Source organism: Bos mutus, chromosome 19, assembly GCF_027580195.1.
Source record: "Bos mutus isolate GX-2022 chromosome 19, NWIPB_WYAK_1.1, whole genome shotgun sequence".
NCBI classification, from domain to species: domain Eukaryota; kingdom Metazoa; phylum Chordata; class Mammalia; order Artiodactyla; family Bovidae; genus Bos; species Bos mutus.
The window spans coordinates 28,989,486-29,010,710 of NC_091635.1; the positions used below are offsets into that span (position 1 = coordinate 28,989,486).

The following is a 21,225-nucleotide window of genomic DNA, read 5'->3' on the forward strand; positions in this document are numbered from 1 at the left end:
TCCATTCCCACTCTGGCCCCGGCCAGCAGCCCCGCTTCCTACAGCCGGCTGCTTTCTGCACTGCAAGACTCACATGCACGGAGGTAGATGCCCAGCCTCAACACACAGCCTGGTTCCATCTTCACACGCTGCAGACAGCTGCCCCTTGGCCATTTTCAGGTGTCCCTCTCTCAGGTCCAGGGGTGCCCACACTAGTGGCATGACCTGCTCTGAGGAGGACAAGCTCAAGGAATAGGCTTGCATGGGCTGGGAGCAAGCTGGCAACCTTCTGGGCAGGGACCTCTGGCACCACAGGTATGGGGCATGTGGTCTTGAAGGGGGTGTTCAGGCCCATCCCCTTTGCCCTGCTGACTACTCTTTATCCCACAAAGAGAGGGATGGCAAGATGAGGGCCAGAGCAGAGACCTTGAAAGCACGAAGCCAGGGCATGGGCAGCCCTGCCCTTGCCCAGGTTTAAGGGTGCTTATTAGACCCAGCCTTCTCTGGCAGCCTCCAGAGCTCAGGCCAGGGACTGGAGCTGTCTTTTCATTGGAGGGCAGCTTGGACAATCCCCAAGCAGGACTTTCAGTTACTTGTATTATTTATCTTCCTGAAAAAAACTGAGTGCCGCTTGATCCCAACTTGTGGATTTCTGGACATGGGGAGGGCAGGGAGGTGATGACAACAGGTCTTTTTTTTTTGGTTGGGTCTGTAAGTCATTTTGTACCTCTGGGACACAGCCCTCCCCAAGTGGGCTGCCGCTGGCAGGGACCCCTCTCCTCACCCTGGAGACAAAAAGTAGGGTGACTAAAGGAGAAGGTGGTGTGGGGCCCTGTGCAGCTCAGACAGATCTAGTTGAGATCCAGAGACCAGTAGGGGCTGGGGGGGATGGGGGGGGGGAGGGGGCATGAAGGGCACTGCTCTCTCTGGCCAAGTTTAAAAAAGAACTTCCAACCCCACCCCTACCCGCCGCAGATCGGCTTTGCTGTCCTACAGGCGAGGGGACACTTACACTTGTTGAGCCCTCACCAGGCGCCAGGCACTGTGCTAAGCACTCTACGTGCGTGTTCTCATGTAATCCCTGCAGCCACCCTATGAGGTGGGTTCTATTATTATCCCCATTTTACAGATGGGGAAGCGAACTCAGAGGTGAACTAATTCACCCAAGGTCACTCAGTAGATAGAGGTGATAGGGCCCAAGTCTAAGTGACCCCAGAGCTCCCACTCTTTCCACTATAGCCTCCGTTGCCTCCCAGAAGCAGAAAACTGGCACAGAAGCAGAAGGGATGAAGGTCAGATATGAGGAAGAACTTCCGACAATGATGGTGTATGTGGTGAGAGGAGACAATGCAATGGGGAATCTACTCAGACACAGGAAGCCCCCCGCCCCACCTGAGTTGGGTCTTGGTCTGTCTGTTGGCTTGCGATGATCTCTAGAAGGTCCGAGGAGTCCTGGCTGGATCCCAGATGGGAACATCCTGACCTTCCTCCCATTCTATAATCTGGGGTTCTCTGCTCTACCCCGACACAGCACCAACACCCAAAGTCTGACTCTCCTTTGTGACTCAGAGTGCTGAGCACCACATCTGAGCTGACAGCCCAGGACCTCCTTTTCTAGGTTGGCTTCCTTATGGTCCTAGGAGTCAGGACCTGCCTACAGCCCAAATCTTGACACAGAAGGTGCAAATGCACCCAGGTCTACCATAAGGCCCACTTCTGCGATCACCTCCACCACCTGACTCTGGGACTTGGACACAGAAAACATCTAGTCAGTCCCCAGGCTCTTGGGGTTCCCCGGGTCATCTAGAGCAGCCCCTGTTTCATTGTCCCCCTCTCCCTCACATATCTGTATCCAGGGTGCAAATAAACGATGCAGGTGTGTTTGTGCCGGGCACACCAAAAGACCCAGGCTCCAGCTCAGCTATGCAGCAGCTCTCACCGCATTTTCCCACAGAAGCCGTTTGGGTCACCCCATTACCCCCTAAAGGGAGGATGAAGGAAGCTGCACTGGATGAGGCACGGGGCTCATTTAGTCAATGAGCCCCGCAGTCCCCACCTTCAACCTGCTCTCCTCCAGGACGTTGCGGGCCTACCGTCCGGCTTTGTCCTTCTCCGTGCCTTGCAGCCTGCCCCAGTGTCAAGGGAAGCCAGCCGGAACCCTCGAAACTTCTCCAGAGTTTAGTCTCACCCTCTACCCACATGCCCAGCATCAGTGCGCAGAGCCAATGGGGGTTCCTCCCAGCCCCTTGAGGCCCCCCAGTTTTGAGTCGAGGGCACATAACAGGTGGAAGGGGCTGCCTTGTTCTCCCGCACTGCCCTCGAGGTCCTCAGCGTGAACCGGCCCGCGTCGCGGACTTACCTGCGGGGCAGAGATGAGCCGGCTGCGGCCACCTGCTCTCCACCGCGCTCTGGAGCGCAGCGGCTTCGAGTCGGCCGGGGAGGGGGCGGGGCCCGGGCGGGGGCGGGGCCTGGGGAGCGGCGGCCGCGCCCCTCCCTGAGCCTCCGCAGGGTGGGACCGACTGGTTTATTCAGGTGGGCAGAAAAGGGGGGTGGGGTGTGGGGGGCGGGGAGCATCCGGGCCACTAGGGACGCTCAGGAGCTCTGGCTTTCCTGAAGACTTAGGATGCCTGGGTCCTGAGGACCTCATGAAACGCTCTTCTTCAGGCAGCCTTACCCAGGTGCCCTGGAGGCTGTGGCTCCATGTGAAGACCCCCTCACACAAAGAAGCAAGCCTGGGAACCCCTCCTTATCTGCGTCCCCCCTTCCATTTGAGCTCAGGAAAGCTCTCCCAGCCTGGCAAAGTGGTTGCAAAGCTTTCCCACCTCCTCTAAAGTCAAGGCCCCCCAACCAGGGGTCAGCTCTGTAGGGGACCAGGCCACCGAGGGGACCTTGAGGTGCCCAGGTCATCTTTATCCTCTGTCCATCTCTCTCCCAGCAACATAGCATCTCCGCCTCCCCCAACCCCCCTGCCCTCAATGCCAGCTCAGGTCCCTCAGCTGTCACTGTTTAGCCCTGGAATGATAGGCGTCCGGACTCCGTGCGTCCAGCCGCATTCAAGGCCATTGAGCTTAGCACCCCTGGGCCCCTGCCCCGCCTCGTTCTGCCCCCAGTCGCTAATTTTATTGACCTGTAAAAGGCACGTTGCTGACAGGGGAGATCATGACTGAAGGTGAAGTGGGGAGCAGAGGGGCAGAAGCAGCAGTCCCAGGAGGCACAGATGGGACAGGAGAGAGAAGGGTGACTCCTGGAACCAGGGCCAAGGAACGCTGGAGATTAGCAGGAGGAGAGGCCCTAGGAAAGAACAGTACACTCTCTGGGGGAGCAGAGGCCAAAAAGACTGGTACTGGAATGTCAGCCCTCAATCAGACAAGAGGCAGACTGAAGAAAGATGCTGAAGAAGGGAGTGTGCATTATTTCCCATCTATCCTTAGGCAGAAGCAGGGGTGCAGCAGGAGAGAAGGAGGTGGGATGGCAGGAAGGACTGCCATCCTGCTCTCAAATCTCTGCCCTAACCCCCTCCCTTCCTCTTGAAGGTGACTCCTGCCTGCTGGGCCTCTTACTACAGAAATAGCCCTTTCCCTGAAGAATCAACCTAGATCTTTGCCTTTCTTTTTCTTTCTTTCTTGTTAAAATGAGAACAGAAAATTTAGGCCTTTACAACTTCTCCCACCCACCCCATGCCTGCCTGAGCCCTACCCCTCAAAATCCTGGATCTCAGCCTGACCCTAGCCCAGGGAGATGACCTAGGGGTCAGGAGAGGATGGAGAGGGGTCACTGGGGTTTGAGCCTATTATGGGGTGGAAGAGGTGAGAAAGCCTCACATTCTTGATGACTCTCAAATTTAGACTTTTGATGCTCTGTTCAAATAAAGGTTACATGAGAGCCATAAAGAGGGGTGTTAAAAAAAAAAAGCTTTTATCATTAGAAATATAGCACAAAGCAGATCAGTGGACAAGGAAGGGGAAGAGAAGATTACAATGGGAACAAGGAAGTTTTGAGAGTGACTGCAATGTTCATTACCTTGATTGTGGAAGAGTGTACATATGTTAAATTTATCAAATCATACACTACAAATATGTACAGCAATATCAATTATACCTCACACATCTGTTTTTCAAATACCACACATTTTCTACACACGTTTTCCACTTCTTTATTTTTAATTTATGGAGAATCTCAAAAAATAGAAGTGGCCTTGGCAGGGAAGGAATGTTGAAGGGGAACCGTGATGATGCCTAGTCAGGGTGGCCATTCTCCTGCCTCAGGTCTGCCCCACACCCCTCACCCAGTTCCATCCAGTGTATATGAAGGTGTGTATGTACATATGAGGGGATCTGGGATGAGCTGTGGCTCTCCGGCTGCTTCCTCAGTGTAGGAGTCAAGCCAGCCTGGGAGCCCGGGGTTCCTCTGTGGCTGGTTGGTCAGCCAGTAGTCAGGAATTGGTGACTCCTGTGGGAGGGGCTGGACCCAGGCTTTGCCCAGGAGATGGTGGCTGTTGTGGATTCTTCTGCCCCCTGCAGGTTGTACTGGGCATTGCAGGACAAGTCAGTCAGTCCAGAGAGAGGCCCGCCAGGCCCTCAGCATATTGCACATAGTCAAAGTCAGGCACAGTGAAGGGCACGCGGGACCACTTCTTGGCCCGGACTCGCCCTTGTGGTGTCTCCAGCAGCATACTCCCAACTTTGAGCACTGGCAGCTTCACTGACTTGTAGATTATCTGCAGACCCCAGGCCTGTGGGGAGAGGAGAGAGATGGCCAGGGCTGAGTCTCTGTCCTCAGCTTCTTTTCTCCAGCTGGGGTCCACGCATGCTGGGCCTGTGTCTCCCACCTCAGCCTGAGACACTGTGGTCTCCCTACCATAGTTGGGGAGCTCCCCAGATTGGGAGGTCCTGGGGCAGGGTGGTCTCCTCCCTCCCAGTAAGGGCACCTGATAGCAGAGACTGGGCCCCCTCTCTCAGACTGAGGACTTCTCAAGACTAGAGCGAGGGCCACGGCCCCAGCACTCACCTCCCCGCAGTTCCGGCAGCTAATGGCACCCCCGGGCCTCCAGTCCTTGAAACTTCTGTTGATGTCCACAGGCTGCTTTGAGATGTTGTAGTAGATCCTGGAAAGGAATGGGGGTGGCCACAGCCCTCACAGACCCCACTTCCCACCCCAACCCCAGGTCTCATGCCCTCCTGCCTGCAGAGCCTCCTCCTGGGCCTTGGGCCTTTCTGCCTGTCAAGAGGCACAGAGACTTCCCAGGGCTGGGAAACCCTGTCTTCCTTATGCTCTGCCTATGCTGCCTCCCTGGCATCCTCTTCTGCCCAAGTTCAGGCCTGGATGATTTTAACAGTCTCCCAACAGCTCTCCCTGACCCATCCTTCCATCCCATTCCACCCTTCTTCTCAACCCCATGTCATCCTGCCACCCACCATCAGAGTGATCCTCTAAAAATGTACATCTGACCCTGCCATGCCCTTGCTCAAAAATCCCTCCCAGACTCCTCACTGCCTACAGGACAAAGGCTAAACTTTCAGGTCCAACCTTCAAGGTCCTCCACGGGCCAGTCTGTGTTCCTCCAGAATCTCTTCCTTCACCACCTCTTCCACTTATGTCAATCACAATTACTCCCATTGCATCGCCCTAACCTCCACACACATTCCAACCCAGTGCCTTTTTCAAGGTAAGATGTAGTCGAAATGCTACCTCCTCAAGAAACTGTGATCTGTGGCCTGGCACACAGCAGGTGCCTAATAAATAATGAGTGGATGGAGGATAGGGGAAGGTCACCCTCTAAGGTAGAAGACAAGGGGATGGCTTGGGGACAATTAGCCCCCTTCATGTCTTCAAAGTTGGAGAAGGAAATGGCAACCCACTCCAGCATTCTTGCCTGGAGAATGCCATGGATGGAGAAGCCTGGTAGGCTGCAGTCCATGGGGTCGCACAGAGTCGGACACGACTGAAGCGACTTAGCATAGCATAGCATTAGCATGTCTTCAAAGTAGGTAGGACCAAGGGGCCAGTTTGTGGCCTCTCAGCATTTGGCATCCTGAATTCCAGCTCTTGCTCGACCACACAGTGGCTGTAGGGACTCGGGTGAGTCACTTAGCTTCTCTGGGCCTCTGTTTCCTCACCTGTAAAATGGGGTAATAAGACCTGTCTAATCAGACTATTGTGAAAATGCGTACTTGGTAGTTGTTAAAATGCTCTTTAGCCTCCCAAACTCTCAAAGCACTGTCTGGATGGGAGGGATTCTTCATCCCCCATTATGCCCCTTCCTCTTTCCCCTCTTCCCATCCCGACCTCCCCTTCCACAATTCTCACGAGAAGTTGGGGTTCACATTGACGTGGTGGGTACCCTCCACCTTCCGTAGGTCACTCCCGTAGCCCACGGACACCATGCAGTTGATGCAGAGGAGCTGCACCTGCTCCGCCAGGAACTTGCGCTGCCGACTCTCTCGCTGGGCTGCCTGGACTGCCCGCTTGACCAACGCTGCCCGCTGCAGATCCCGGATCTGAGATGGGAGTGGACACTGGGCATGGCTGAGACCGGAGAGACCTGACCCCAGGAATGCTTTCAGGGGGCAAAGGGTTCCCAAAGACCTCAGATCATTAGCAGCCAGAAGGGACTTCTTCAACCATTCCTGGAGCTGTTAGAAGCAGCTCTGTGGCAAAAAATATGGGGGTGGGGACAACTATGGGAGGGAAGCAAGCTTTCTTGCTGAATATTTACCCCTACTTTGGAGGATTTTCTGCAAAGTGGCTTCACTTAATCTAACATGTGCTTAATCGCTCAGTTGTGTCCAACTCTTTGTGACCTCATGGACTGTAGCCCACCAGGGTCCTCTGTCCATGGGTATTCTCCAGGCAAGAATACTGGAGTGGGTTGCCATGCCCTCCTCCAGGGGATCTTCCCAACCCAGGAATTGAACCAGGGTCTCCTGTATTGCAGGCAATTCTTTACTAGCTGAGCTACCAGGGAATCTAACATGGGACATCATGAATAACTGCAGGGAGATCCAACCAGTCCATTCTGAAGGAGATCAGCCCTGGGATTTCTTTGGAAGGAATGATGCTAAAGCTGAAACTCCAGTACTTTGGCCACCTCATGTGAAGAGTTGACTCATTGGAAAAGACTCTGATGCTGGGAGGGATTGGGGGCAGGAAGAGAAGGGGACAAAAGAGGATGAGATGGCTGGATGGCATCACTGACTCGATGGACGTGAGTTTGAGTGAACTCCGGGAGTTGATGATGGACAGGGAGGCCTGGCGTGCTGCGATTCATGGGGTCGCAAAGAGTCGGACATGACTGAGCGACGGGACTGAACTGAACAGAATAAACGGGGACCATCCTGAACAAGCCTGGATATTGGTGATCCTACCTCAGGGGAACTCATTTCAGTCCTGGTTCTGGGCTTATTTTGTGGATGTGTCTATTTGTTTCCCCCTTTCTAGTTCCAGAAGGGAGTCCCCTGGTGACTCAGACAATAAAGAATCTGCCTGTAATGCAGGAGACCTGGGTCAGGAGGATCCCCTGGAGAAGGGAAAGGCTATCCACTCCAGTGTTCTTGCCTGGAGAACATCATGCACAGAGATGTCTGGCGGACTACAGTCGATAGGGTCACAAGAATCGGACACAACTGGGCAACTACACTCCCACGCTCCACTACACTGGTTCCAGAAGGGCTGTAAGGCGGCTCTCACAGATAGACGGAGTATTTGGTGATAAGGGTAAATTCAAAGCCCTGGATAAGGCCTGCTCCCAAGGCATTTTGGAGAACAGCCACTGCCTTCCCTGGCAGCCCTACCCCCAGCCTCCAGCCTCTACCTTTCCCAGGTGGGCCAGGTTAGCCCCCAGAGGAAGGGGGACCCAGGGAGTGTATGTGTGAGTAGTCAGAGACCTTCCAGGCAGAGCGCCCTCAGCCTCTTTCCCCTCAGGGTACTCAGGCTGCCCACAAACCTTGGCCTGGTACTTGGCCTGGTCCATCGCCTGCACAGCAGCCACTGCCCGTTTCATCAGCGTTTCCAGAGCCTCATTCGTCAGCTCCCGCTGCAGCTCCCGACTGCCTTGGGCTGCCACAAATGAGTATACGCTTTGGCTGGCCCGGGCCCGGCCCCTTGCCTGGGGAAAGAGAAAACAGAGGAACCTAAGTGGGGCTGGGGTCCCACACACAGCATCCTTTGAGGGCTGGTTGGGGGAGGGCTGCTTTGAGCACCTGGACCATGGAGATCTCATTGGTCAGGAGCCCATAGCGCACCACCACATTGCACTGGGGGATGTCCAGCCCCTCCTCTGCCACACTTGTGGCCACCAGGAGGTTCAGGGTACCAGTCCGGAACTTCTGGATTACTTCTTGCTGGTCCCGCTGGGATGGTGGGGTGGGGGAAGAGAAAGAAGATGGTAAATGATGTAGGTTCAGTCCAACCATCCTGCTAGCTCAGCCTCTCCTGGTTTGGCCCTTTTACTCACAACTTTGGTCCCTTTCCTGAGGAACTTTGAATTCCCACTTCGATCTTCAAGTACCCTCCAGGATCTTGCTCATCTTCCCAGGTAACCATCTAAACTCTGTCTCCCTTCAGTTCAGTCACTCAGTCATGTCCAACTCTTTGCCACCCCATGGACTGCAGCACGCCAGGCCTCCCTGTCCATCACCAACTCCCAGAGCTTGCTCAAACTCATGTCCATTGAGTCAGTGATGCCATCCAACCATCTCATTCTCTGTTGTCTCCCACCTTCTCCCACCTGCAGTCTTTCCCAGCATCAGTGTCTTTGCAAATGAGTCAGTTCTTCACATCAGGTGGCCACAGTATTGGAGTTTCAGCTTCAACATCAGTCCTTCCAATGAATATTCAGGACTGATTTCCTTTAGATGGACCATCTCCCTTAGGAGTCCCCAAAGGTCCCTGCCCCTCTACTCTAGGAGCTCTCAGGACCTATTCTTTTCATGCAAGGGATCCCAGGCCCCTGACTCTCTGTTCTGAGGACATCACTCGCCTGTCCCCATAGATTCCCCAAGCCTCTGCATCTCTTCCCCCAGAGACCTCCAGACTTGGGGAACCTTCAGCACTAGGGAACTTAGGGTCTCTGTCTCTGCCCCAGCTCTCTGCCCTCCCCCTAGAGATAATCAGTCCCCCATTGCTCGGTGAAGACTCTGTCCCCTTCTTTTCTCCTCTAGGGAACTCCCCCACCCTCAGCTCCTCCCCTATGTGAACAAAGGATTCTGCACTGTAAGCCCCTAACCCAAGAGCCCACACCTGTGTCATCTGGATCATCTGAGTCTTCTGGCTGTTGTTCCCAGCCCCAGTCAACACCTGGGGCCGGATGTCCACTGTCTGCAGGCCTGGCTGCTGCTGGAGCCACAGCAGGAGGGAGTGAGCGCTCTGGCGGGTTCTGGTGAAGATGATGCCCCGGGGGCTGTCAGGGCTCCTGAACTGCTTCTGCAGGATCACTTCCAGCACCTCCAGTTTCGGGTTCTCCGGGCCGCTAGTTGCCAGATGGGCCAGCTCATTCTTGTGGTCTGCCAGAAAAGCCCAAAACAGAGGCCTGGAGGTGGGCAAGGCATGGCTAGGGTGGGGGATTCATAGGGATAACATTACAGGAGTATGGGGTCGGGTGGGGAGGGGTGCCTGAGGATATATGAAAAAGTGAAAGTGAAGTCGCTTAGTTGTGTCCGACTCTTTGCGACCCCATGGACGGTAACCTACCAGGCTCCGCGGTCCATGGGATTTTCCAGGCAAGAATTCTGGAGTGGGCTGCCATTTCCTTCTCCAGGGGATCTTCCCAACCCAGGGATTGAACCCGGGTCTCCTGCATTGCAGACAGACGCTTTACTGTCTGAGCCACTAGGGAAGCCCTGAGGATATATGCTCCTGCCTAATTCCCTGAACAGCACCAAAAGCACATTTAAGGATACCCTCTGCCTGCCCTGGTGGCTGCCCTGATGGCTCAGACAGTAAAGAATCTGCCTGCAATGCAGGCGACCCAGGTTCGATCCATGGGTCAGGAAGATCCCCTGAGGAAGGGAATGGCAACCTACTCCAGTATTCTTGCCTGGAGAATCCCATGGACAAAGGAGCCTGGCGGGCTACAGTCCATGGGGTTGCAAAGAGTTGGACACGACACTACAGAGCGACCACGCTCAGTAACCAATCTGGAGTCTCAGCAGAACCGGGGCTGGCCTCCAGCTCAGTTCTTTCCTTGTCACCCTGGCTTCTCTCTGCCTGCCCAGGCTTGAGGGCTGCCAGCCTTACATCAGGGGCTTACAGTGCAGAATCCTTTGTTCACATACCTCATCCAGCACCCCTCTTCAGCCCAGCTACCCAGATGCCCCTGGATCTTTTCATGCTAATCTTTGCTCCCTGGGATTGACTCAACCTCAGGTCTTTTCAGAAGGATCCTTGCCTTCCAGCTTGTGCTGAGGCCTCGTCTAGTCTTACATTTTGCCCTCTGACCACCTCACTTTCCCAGTTTAAAGGTACCACACATCCCAAACTTTCAAGGACAGTTCCCAATTAAATGGTTTTTTAAAAAAATATTTGTCATAAACATGAATTAGTTTTTACACCCACTCAAACCTTCACAAACGAGGGCATATTACCTTTTATCATATCCTCGACCTTGGCTTTGGGTTAGAAAATTAGGGCCCCGGTACCCTCATTAGCTTCCCTGGTGGCTCAAACGGTAAAGTGTCTGCCTGTACTGCGGGAGACCCAGCCAGGTTCGATTCCTGGGTTGGGAAGATCCGCTGGAGAAGGAAATGGCAATCCACTCCAGCACTCTTGCCTGGAAAATCCCATGGATGGAGGAGCCTGATAGGCTGCAGTCCATGGGGTCGCAAAGAGTCGGACACGACTGAGCAACTTCACTTTCACTTTCACCCTCATTAGCACTTCTCCCACCCATGGTGGGACCTGTGCCCTGACTGGCCTCTGACCTCTAGTTCAGCTGCGAGCCTCACCATCAAACAGCGCCAGCAGCCAGCGCTCGGCATGCAGGATCTGGGTCTTAGTGGTGCGCTCCCTGTTGTAGAAATCCCGCAGCGTGTTGAGGGCATCCACCGCGCGGACCGTGTCGTGGATCAGCAGCGCGTCGTTGTACCGACGCAGATGAAGCGCGTACACCCGCTGCTCCAGGAGCCCAGCCTCAGCCGCTGCAGGAGGGTTGGGTGCATAGGATCTGAGTGGCCACGCCCCTCCAGGGTCAACGTCCGCCTAGACTCCACCCCCCGAAAGGCTCCGCCCAGGCTGGCCCCACCCCGGATCGCCCCACCTCCCAGCCCTCCCCTAGGGCGCCCCCCTCACCATCCTGGCTCAGTTCCACCACTTGCTGCTCATAGGTCTGCGTCCCGAAGTCCCGTCTCAACTTGGGCATCTCCAGGTGATCGTGGATTTGGTCCATGAGCTTCTTCAGCATGTCCCCAAAGGGGTCCTGGGCGAGAAGAGTGAGGGTATGAGGGGATTTCCAAACACACAGAGGGAATGGGCACCTAGTGGGGAAGCTGATCTCTGGGTGAAGCTGCATTGCTACTGCCGGCATATCAGAGCTGGAGAGGAGCCAGCCCCAGAGGGAGGCCGGCTGGAGTGTGGAGGAGTCCTGGTTGGAGGCAGGAGTCAGGGTCCTGCAGCCCGCTCCTGCTCTGTCTGTACCCCTGACCTCTGGCTTGAGCACAGTCATGTCTGTCTAGTCCTGTCCAGCCCCATCAGAGCAGACACCAGACAGTGTCTGCACTGCATGAGCGAGCTTGGAACAGCCTCAGGACAAAGCGCCTACCGGCTTTACAGTTTGCAGACTGTGCCCAGGGTGTTGAGAGATTCCCCACGGTGGCATCTGAGTCTAAACAAACAGCAGGCTGAGGACATGGGCTGTATCTGCCCCATTTCATGGAAAGGAGAAATGGAGGTTGAGACAAAAGCAAATAACCTGGAACCATATAGCTGGTGAGGGTGGAGTCAGAGCTCAACCCCAGGTGCCCTAACTTGACACCAGACCCCACCCCTGGCCCCGGCCTTCCCTCCACGTACCTGGGTGCGCCTGTGGCAGAGGTCATACTGTTTGCAGGGCTGGTGGCTGTGCTCCTGCAGCTTGGGGGAATGGTCCTTGGGTGACATGATGCGCCATGTGTCCAGGTTGGCACAGAGCTGGGGCAACAGAGAGGGGTTCATTGGAATGGGCGGGGGTTGTGGGGACAATGGGCAGAGCTTTGGGGCAGGGTGGGCTGAGGCAGGGCCATCAGGAATGGGGATTCATGTATTCAACCAATATCTTGTGGACTGCCATGGTGGTCCAGTGATTAAGAACGCACTAGCCAATGCAACGTACTTGGGTTCCATCCCTGGTCCGGGAAGACTCCACATGTCTCAGGGCAACTGAACCCTTGCACCACAACTACTCAGCCTGCGCTCTAGAGCCCAAGAGCCACAACTACTGAACCCACGAACCTAGAGCCTGTGCCCTGCAAAAAGAGAAGCCACTGCAATGAGAAGTCAGAATACCACACTAAGAGTTGCCCCCACTCTCTGCATCAGGAGGAAGCCTGTGCACAGCAAGGAAGACCCAATGCAGCCAAAAATAAATAAGTACATTTTAAAAACAAAACAACAACAGAAGATGGCGGAGGAGTAGGACAGGGAGAACACTTTCTCCCCACAAATTCATCAAAAGAGCATTTAAACGTCCGAGTAAATTCCACAAAACAACTTCTGAATGCCGCAGAGGACATCAGGCACCCAGAAAAGCAATCCAACTCTTCAAAGGAGGTAGGAAAAAATATAAAAGACAAAAAAAGAGACAAAAAGGGAGGGACGGAGCTCCGTCCCCGGAAGGGAGTCTTAAAAAGAGAGAAGTTTCCAAACACCAGGAAACCTTCTCACTGCCGAATCTGTGCCGAGCTTTGGAAGCACAGAGGGCAACGTAACAGGAAGAAAAATAAATAAACAATTAAAACTCAAGATTGCGAGTCCTACGGTAACTCCCAGTGGAGAAGAGCGCAGACGCCTGCAGGCGCCATTAACAAGCGGGGCTGGGCAGGGAGGCAGCGCGGGCTGCATCGCTTAGAGTAAGAATCTGGCCTGAATACCCTGAGCACTATCTGAGCGAAATAATTTGGGCTAACAAACCAGACTGTGGGATATCTACTACGCCAAAAGCCAGCCCCAACCTAAGACCGCCAGGCCCGCACGGAACAAAGAATTGAACAGAGATAGCCGGCTGCAGACCTTCCTCCGTGATAGGCAGCCAGAGCCGGAAGGGGGCAATCGCAGCCCCAGAGAGACATTATCTATAAAACTGTAAGCAGGCTTTTTGCTAACTAAAACTTCTTGGGGTCTGGACGGTTAACATCTGCCTAAGAAGGTGCGCCGGTTTTTGCCCAGATAACCGAGTGGCGGGAGGCGATAAGTCGCAGCATTGGCGCCGCCAAACACCTCATCACTTGAGCTGCTCGGACCTGGGAAGAGCACAATACTCAGGCCCAACTGAGTCTGCGCCTCTGAGGACTATCCGAGTGCCTGAACCTGAGCGGCTTGGACCTGGGAGGTACATGCAACCCAGGGCCAGCCTTGGATTGTTCCCGCGGAACAACCTAGAGCCCGAGCAGTGTGGGCAGGGAGGCTACACGCGCAGTGAGCGGGGCAGACCCAGTGTGGCTGAGGCACTGCGAGCGACGCCAGTGTTATTTGCTTGCAGCATCCCTCCCTCCCTCCCCACAGCGCGACTGAACAAAGAGAAGAAATACAGTTCCACCCATCAGAACACTGACACAAGCTTCCCTAACCAGGAAACCTTGACAAGCCACCTGTACAAACCCACACACAGTGAGGAATAGCCACAATAAAGAGAACTCCACAAACTGCCAGAATACAGAAAGGACACCCCAACTCAGCAATTTAAACAAGATGAAGAGACAGAGGAATAGCCAGCAGATAAAGGAACAGGATAAATGCCCACCAAACCAAACAAAAGAGGAAGAGATAGGGAATCTACCTGATAAAGAATTCAATAATGATAGTGAAATTGATCCAAAATCTAGAAATTAAAATGGAATCACAGATAAATAGCTTGGAGACAAGGATTGAGAAGATGCAAGAAAGGTTTAACAAGGACCTAGAAGAAATAAAAAGAGTCAATATACAATGAATAATGCAATAAATGAAATTAAAAACACTCTGGAGGCAAATAAATAGTAGAATAACAGAGGCAGAAGATAGGATTAGTGAATTAGAAGATAGAATGGTAGAAATAAATGAATCAGAGAGAATAAAAGAAAAACGAATTAAAAGAAATGAGGACAATCTCAGAGACCTCCAGGACAATATTAAACGCTACAACATTCAATCATAGGGTTCCAGAAGAAGAAGACAAAAAGAAAGACTATGAGAAAATACTTGAGGAGATAATAGTTGAAAACTTCCCTAAACTGGGGAAGGAAATAATCACCCAAGTCCAAGAAACCCAGAGAATCCCAAACAGGATAAACCCAAGGAGAAACACCCCAAGACACATATTAATCAAATTAACAAAGATCAAACACAAAGAACAAATATTAAAAGCAGCAAGGGAAAACAACAAATAACACACAAGGGAATTCCCATAAGGATAACAGCTGATCTTTCAATAGAAACTCTTCAAGCCAGGAGGGAATGGCAAGACATACTTAAAATGATGAAAGAAAATAACCTACAGCCCAGATTATTGTACCCAGCAAGGATTTCATTCAAGTATGAAGGAGAAATCAAAAGCTTCTCAGATAAGCAAAAGCTGAGAGAATTCTGCACCACCAAACCAGCTCTACAACAAATACTAAAGGATATTCTCTAGACAGGAAACACAAAAATGGTGTATAAATTGAACCCCAAACAATAAAGTAAATGGCAACGGGATCATACTTATCAGTAATTACCTTAAACGTAAATGGGTTGAATGCCCCAACCAAAAGACAAAGACTGGCTGAATGGATACAAAAACAAGACCCTACATATGTTGTCTACAGGAGACCCACCTCAAAACAGGGGACACATACAGACTGAAAGTGAAGGGCTGGAAAAAGATTTTCCATGCAAATAGGGACCAAAAGAAAGCAGGAGTAGCAATACTCATATCAGATAAAATAGACTTTAAAACAAAGGCTGTGAAAAGAGACAAAGAAGGTCACTACATAATGATCAAAGGATCAATCCAAGAAGAAGATATAACAATTATAAATATATATGCACCCAACACGGAGCACCGCAGTATGTAAGACAAATGCTAACAAGTATGAAAGGAGAAATTAACAATAACACAATAATAGTGGGAGACTTTAATACCCCACTCACACCTATGGATAGATCAACTAAACAGAAAATTAATAAGGAAACACAAACTTTAAACGATACAATAGAACAGTTAGACCTAATTGATATCTATAGGACATTTCATCCCAAAACAATGAATTTCACCTTTTTCTCAAGCGCATGGGAACCTTCTCCAGGATAGATCACATCCTGGGCCATAAAGCTAGCCTTGGTAAATTCAAAAAAATAGAAATCATTCCAAGCATCTTTTCTGACCACAATGCAGTAAGATTAGATCTCAATTACAGGAGAAAAACTATTAAAAATTCCAACATATGGAGGCTGAACAACACGCTGCTGAATAACAAACAAATCACAGAAGAAATCAAAAAGAAATCAAAATTTGCATAGAAACGAATGAAAATGAAAACACAACAACCCAAAACCTGTGGGACACAGTAAAAGCAGTCCTAAGGGGAAAGTTCATAGCAATACAGGCACACCTCAAGAAACAAGAAAAAAAGTCAAATAAATAACCTAACTCTACACCTCAAACAACTAGAAAAGGAAGAAATGAAGAACCCCAGGGTTAGTAGAAGGAAAGAAATCTTAAAAATTAGAGCAGAAATAAATGCAAAAGAAACAAAAGAGACCATAGCAAAATCAACAAAGCCAAAAGCTGGTTCTTTGAAAGGATAAATAAAATTGACAAACCATTAGCCAGACTCATCAAGAAACAAAGGGAGAAAAATCAAATCAATAAAATTAGAAATGACAGTGGAGAGATCACAACAGACAACATAGAAATACAAAGGATCATAAGAGACTATTATCAACAATTATATGCCAATAAAATGGACAACGAGGAAGAAATGGACAAATTCTTAGAAAAGTACAACTTTCCAAAACTCGACCAGGAAGAAATAGAAAACCTTAACAGACCCATCACAAGCATGGAAATTGAAACTGTAATCAAAAATCTTCCAGCAAACAAAAGCCCAGGTCCAGACGGCTTCACAGCTGAATTCTACCAAAAATTTAGAGAAGAGCTAACACCTATCCTGCTCAAACTCTTCCAGAAAATTGCAGAGGAAGGTAAACTTCAAACTCATTCTATGAGGCCACCATCACCCTAATACCAAAACCTGACAAAGATGCCACAAAAAAAGAAAACTATAGGCCAATATCACTGATGAACATAGATGCAAAAATCCTAAACAAAATTTCTAGCAATCAGAATCCAACAACACATTAAAAAGATCATACACCATGACCAAGTGGGCTTTATCCCAGGGATGCAAGGATTCTTCAATATCCGCAAATCAATCAATGTAATACACCACATTAACAAATTGAAAAACAAAACCATATGATTATCTCAATAGATGCAGAGAAAGCCTTTGACAAAATTCAACACCCATTTATGATAAAAAACTCTCCAGAAAGCAGGAATAGAAGGAACATACCTCAACATAATAAAAGCTATATATGACAAACCCACAGCAAACATTATCCTCAATGGTGAAAAATTGAAAGCATTTCCTAAAGTCAGGAACAAAACAAGGGTGCCCACTTTCACCATTACTATTCAACATAGTTTTGGAAGTTTTGGCTACAGCAATCAGAGCAGAAAAAGAAATAAAAGGAATCAAATTGGAAAAGAAGAAGTAAAACTCTCACTATTTGCAGATGACATGATCCTCTACATAGAAAAACCCTAAAGACTCCACCAGAAAATTACTAGAACTAATCAATGATTATAGTAAAGTTGCAGGATATAAAATCAACACACAGAAATCCCTTGCATTCCTATACACTAATAATGAGAAAACAGAAAGAGAAATTAAGGAAACAATTCCATTCACCATTGCAACGAAGAGAATAAAATACTTAGGAATATATCTACCTAAAGAAACTAAAGACCTATATATAGAAAAAAACTATAAAACACTGGTGAAAGAAATCAAAGAGGACACTAATAGATGGAGAAATATACCATGTTCATGGATTGGAAGAATCAATATAGTGAAAATGAGTATACTACCCAAAGCAATTTATAGATTCAATGCAATCCCTATCAAGCTACCAACAGTATTCTTCACAGAGCTAGAACAAATAATTTCACAATTTGTATGGAAATACAAAAACCTCAATAGCCAAAGCGATCTTGAGAAAGAAAAATGGAACTGGAGGAATCAACCTACCTGACTTCAGGCTACTACAAAGCCACAGTTATCAAAACAGTATGGTACTGGCACAAAGACAGAAATATAGATCAATGGAACAAAATAGAAAGCCCAGAGATAAATCCACGCACATATGGACACCTTATCTTTGACAAAGGAGGCAAGAATATACAGTGGATTAAAGACAATCTTTTAACAAGTGGTGCTGGGAAATCTGGTCAACCACTTGTAAAAGAATGAAACTAGAACACTTTCTAACACCATATACAAAAATAAACTCAAAATGGATTAAAGATCTCAACATAAGACCAGAAACTATAAAACTCCTAGAGGAGAACATAGGCAAAACACTCTCTGACATACATCACAGCAGGATCCTCTATGACCCACCTCCCAGAATATTGGAAATAAAAGCAAAAATAAACAAATGGGACCTAATTAAACTTAAAAGCTTCTGCACATCAAAGGAAACTATTAGCAAGGTGAAAAGACAGCCTTCAGAATGGGAGAAAATAATAGCAAATGAAGCAAACCGACAAACAACTAATCTCAAAAATATACAAGCAACTCCTACAGCTCAACTCCAGAAAAATAAATGACCCAATCAAAAAATGGGCCAAAGATCTAAATAGACATTTCTCCAAAGAAGACATACAGATGGCTAACAAACACTTGAAAAGATGTTCAACATCACTTTATCAGAGAAATGCAAATCAAAACCACTATGAGGTACCATTTCACACCAGTCAGAATGGCTGCATCCAAAAGTCTACAAATAATAAATGCTGGAGAGGGTGTGGAGAAAAGGGAACCCTCTTACACTGTTGGTGGAATGCAAATTAGTACAGCCACTATGGAGAACAGTGTGGAGATTCCTTAAAAACTGGAAATAGAACTGCCTTATGATCCAGCAATCCCACTGCTGGGCATACACACTGAGGAAACCAGAAGGGAAAGAGACACGTGTACCCCAAATGTTCATCGCAGCACTGTTTATAATAGCCAGGACATGGAAGCAACCTAGATGTCCATCAGCAGATGAATGGATAAGAAAGCTGTGGTACATATACACAATGGAGTATTACTCAGCCATTAAAAAGAATACATTTGAATCAGTTCTAATGAGGTGGATGAAACTGAGACTATTATACAGAGTGAAGTAAGCCAGAAGGAAAAACATAAATACAGTATACTAACGCATGTATATGGAATTTAGAAAGATGGTAACGATAACCCTGTGTACGAGACAGCAAAAGAGACACTGATGTATAGAACAGTCTTATGGACTCTGTGGGAGAGGGTGGGAAGATTTGGGAGAATGTCATTGAAACATGTGAAATGTCATGTATGAAACGAGATGCCAGTCCAGGTTCAGTGCACGATGCTGGATGCTTGGGGCTGGTGCGCTGGGAAGGCCCAGGGGGGATGGTATGGGGAGGTTGGGAGGGAGGAGGGAAAAAAAAAAAAAAAAAAAAAAAACAAAACAACAACAAAAACAAATAGCTATTGCCCCTGCTGTACGCCCAGTGCTGTTCTAGTTCCTGGGGATATAGAGCATCTTACACTGGACTTGGGGAGACAGATGATAAACAAGTAAAGAGTAACAGAATGAGGGTATTTCAAGTCGTGTTAACTAGCTCTGAAAAAAATCAAATTGGTATGGAACAGTGCAGTGATGATCAGGGAAAACTCTGAAGAGGTGACATTTAAGCTGTTCCCTGAATGATGAGAAAGAACCGACAGGTGAAATCCAGGATAAAGACACTCAGGGCAGACGAAGTGGCAGATGCCAAAGGTCCTGAGATGAGGACACGCCTGACATGCTCACGATACAGAAAGAAGGTCAGAATAGTGGGAGTTGGGCGGGGGCGGCAGGGAGAAGAAGGTGCAGGAAATGAAGGTGGGAGGTAGGCAGGGTTCGATCATGAGGGACTTTATAAGCCAGAGTGGACTTGGGAGATTATTCTAAGCGTGAGGCTAGCACTTAGGTGGGGAAGGGGCCCCAACCCTCCCCGCCAGGGGCAGCCTGGGGAGAGCTGATGGGCATGGTTTAGGGCAGGGTGGATGGGTCACAGGGGCCAAGCTGACCTGCAGGACGTGGTCAATGGCCCCCTCGAGCGTGGAGGCACCGCCAGTGCCTGGGGAGGCGGTGAGACCCAGCACCTGCGGCAGCGGCCGGGTCCTCTGGAGTTTAAGCTCCAGGTATTGGCTCAGGATGATGTTGTAGACGGTGTCTTTGTGCGTGTGGTGACACTCATCCACCACCAGCAGCGAGAAGGCTGGGGGCGCACAAGGGAAGGTTATGACCTGAGTTTGCACAGCCCTTCTTCCCATAAACTTTGTTTCACGCAGTCCTCACAGCTCATCTGAGAATCCCTCCCCCCTCCACAGCCTGCACCTGGACCCAAGAGAACGGGCCAGGTGGGGACAATTTACCTCCATCTTACAGATTAGTAAACTAAGGCTCAGCTGGGGCGAGCGACCTGCCCGGGATCCTGCACTCTAGCTAGATCTGTTTCTACTGGGGTGTATGCTGGGGTTTGATGAATGGGGAATTCCTCATTCTATAAAGTATTCCTTTACTACAATAGGAGCCCTGGGGTTCCCGAGGCAGGGTGCCTCGGGCGCACCCTCTCCCCCTGCCCACAGCGCTCACCATTGAGCTCCACATGCTCCTCCTCTTCCGGGCTGGCCAGTGCCTTCTGCAGCAGCTCAGCCGTGCAGATGAGCAGGTCGTGCCTCCGGGCCACGTGGCCAAAGCCAGCTCGTGGCCCCATGTCCCCGCTCAGGGTTGTGATGGTCCAGCGTCTTTCCAGCATGCGGCTGAACTCCTCACAATGCTGGGTCACCAGGTGCACCTGGGGGTGGAGAGTGAGACGGGAGAGGAAGCTAGATGAGGGTCTGGGGGATGGGGGTGGAGCCAGGTGAACCCCTCGGCACATAGCTGGCTTCTGGAGTGGGTGAAGAGACAGGGAAACTGAGATAGTCACAGCCACTTTGGAGTTCTGGAGGCTCCTGAGAGGTTACCTGAGGAATTGAGAAACCACAGTGTGGGGAGGGCAGGACACTCACCCTGTTGACCAATACAACCACCTTGGCTCCGTCCACGGTCTCTAAATGCCTCCTGGCCACATAAGCAGCTGCCCTGGTCTTCCCAGAGCCCGTGGGCAGCCATATGATGATATTCTTCCCCTCCAGGGCGGGCATGATCACCTCCCACTGGTAGGGTCGCAGCTCCATTCTGGAAATGGCAGGGAGCTCAGACCCGAAGATCCTTTTGGCTCCCTCCCAGGCCCAGCCCCTGTCAGAGCCACTCCCCCTTCCTGGCTAGCTCCATCTGGTTTGGGGAGCTCCTAGTGCAGGGCGGGGGCGGGGGTGAGGTGGGGTGGGTGGGAACTCCTTCCCACTTGAGGGAGAAGGGGGCAGGGCAACGTTGGGACCTACCCGGAACCTGAGCTGGGTAGGAGCAAACCAAGCCAGCCCCGGCTATGCTGACAGGGTCTGTCTCGGCTGCAGCTTTGCCCGCTCAGCCCAAATGCTGCTGGGCTCTGCAGAGAAGGAAATGGAAACTGAAACTGAGGGGAGGAGCCAGCCCAGCAAAGATCAACCTAGGAATCTCCCTGCCACGCCCTTCAGAAAAATAAATCCTGTGCTTCTGGGGGCCGGGGGTTGGGGGGTGGTGCGGGGTGAGGGTGGGCAGTGAGGGGAAGAGAAATGCTGCTGACCACATGGGACAGCAGCCTGGGTCCTGCTCAGCCCCTCCCCCAGAAGCAGCCAGCAGGGAGAAGTCGGGGGTGCAGCCTGGCGG

The 21,225-nt window shown here is 50.6% G+C and overlaps 1 protein-coding gene across 3 annotated transcripts; it reads right to left on the reverse strand.

Moving 5' to 3' along the window:
• Window positions 1–4,120: 4,120 nt before the first annotated feature.
• On the reverse strand, window positions 4,121–20,975 carry DHX58 (DExH-box helicase 58). Of its 3 annotated transcripts, none has more exons than XM_005899215.3 (13): window positions 20,862–20,975; window positions 20,490–20,658; window positions 20,074–20,275; window positions 19,506–19,696; window positions 11,983–12,099; window positions 11,263–11,389; window positions 10,920–11,111; window positions 9,217–9,479; window positions 8,178–8,327; window positions 7,922–8,083; window positions 6,286–6,476; window positions 4,987–5,083; window positions 4,121–4,711 (listed from the first exon to the last, which is right to left on the reverse strand). In XM_005899215.3, the coding sequence occupies exons 2-13, from the start codon at window positions 20,655–20,657 to the stop codon at window positions 4,529–4,531; spliced, it is 2,043 nt and encodes a 680-aa protein (XP_005899277.2). In that variant the 5' UTR covers window position 20,658; window positions 20,862–20,975; the 3' UTR covers window positions 4,121–4,528. The 3 variants fall into 3 exon arrangements, 2 of the variants coding, with proteins under 2 accessions (XP_005899277.2, XP_070245950.1); XR_011468000.1 differs by lacking the exon at window positions 4,121–4,711 and adding an exon at window positions 5,852–6,095; XM_070389849.1 differs by lacking the exons at window positions 4,121–4,711; window positions 4,987–5,083 and adding an exon at window positions 5,097–6,095.
• Window positions 20,976–21,225: the final 250 nt, after the last annotated feature.

Bases quoted from the DNA above. Each gene is read 5' to 3' on its own strand.
- DHX58 (XM_005899215.3), bottom strand. From the start codon at position 20,657: ATGGAGCTGCGACCCTACCAGTGGGAGGTGATCATGCCCGCCCTGGAG. The intron at 9,480-10,919 runs GTGAGGCTCGCA...CTTTTCTGGCAG, and splicing joins GCTGCTGGCGCTGTTTGATG to ACCACAAGAATGAGCTGGCC. The intron at 6,477-7,921 runs GTTTGTGGGCAG...CTCCCATCTCAG, and splicing joins AGGCCAAGTACCAGGCCAAG to ATCCGGGATCTGCAGCGGGC.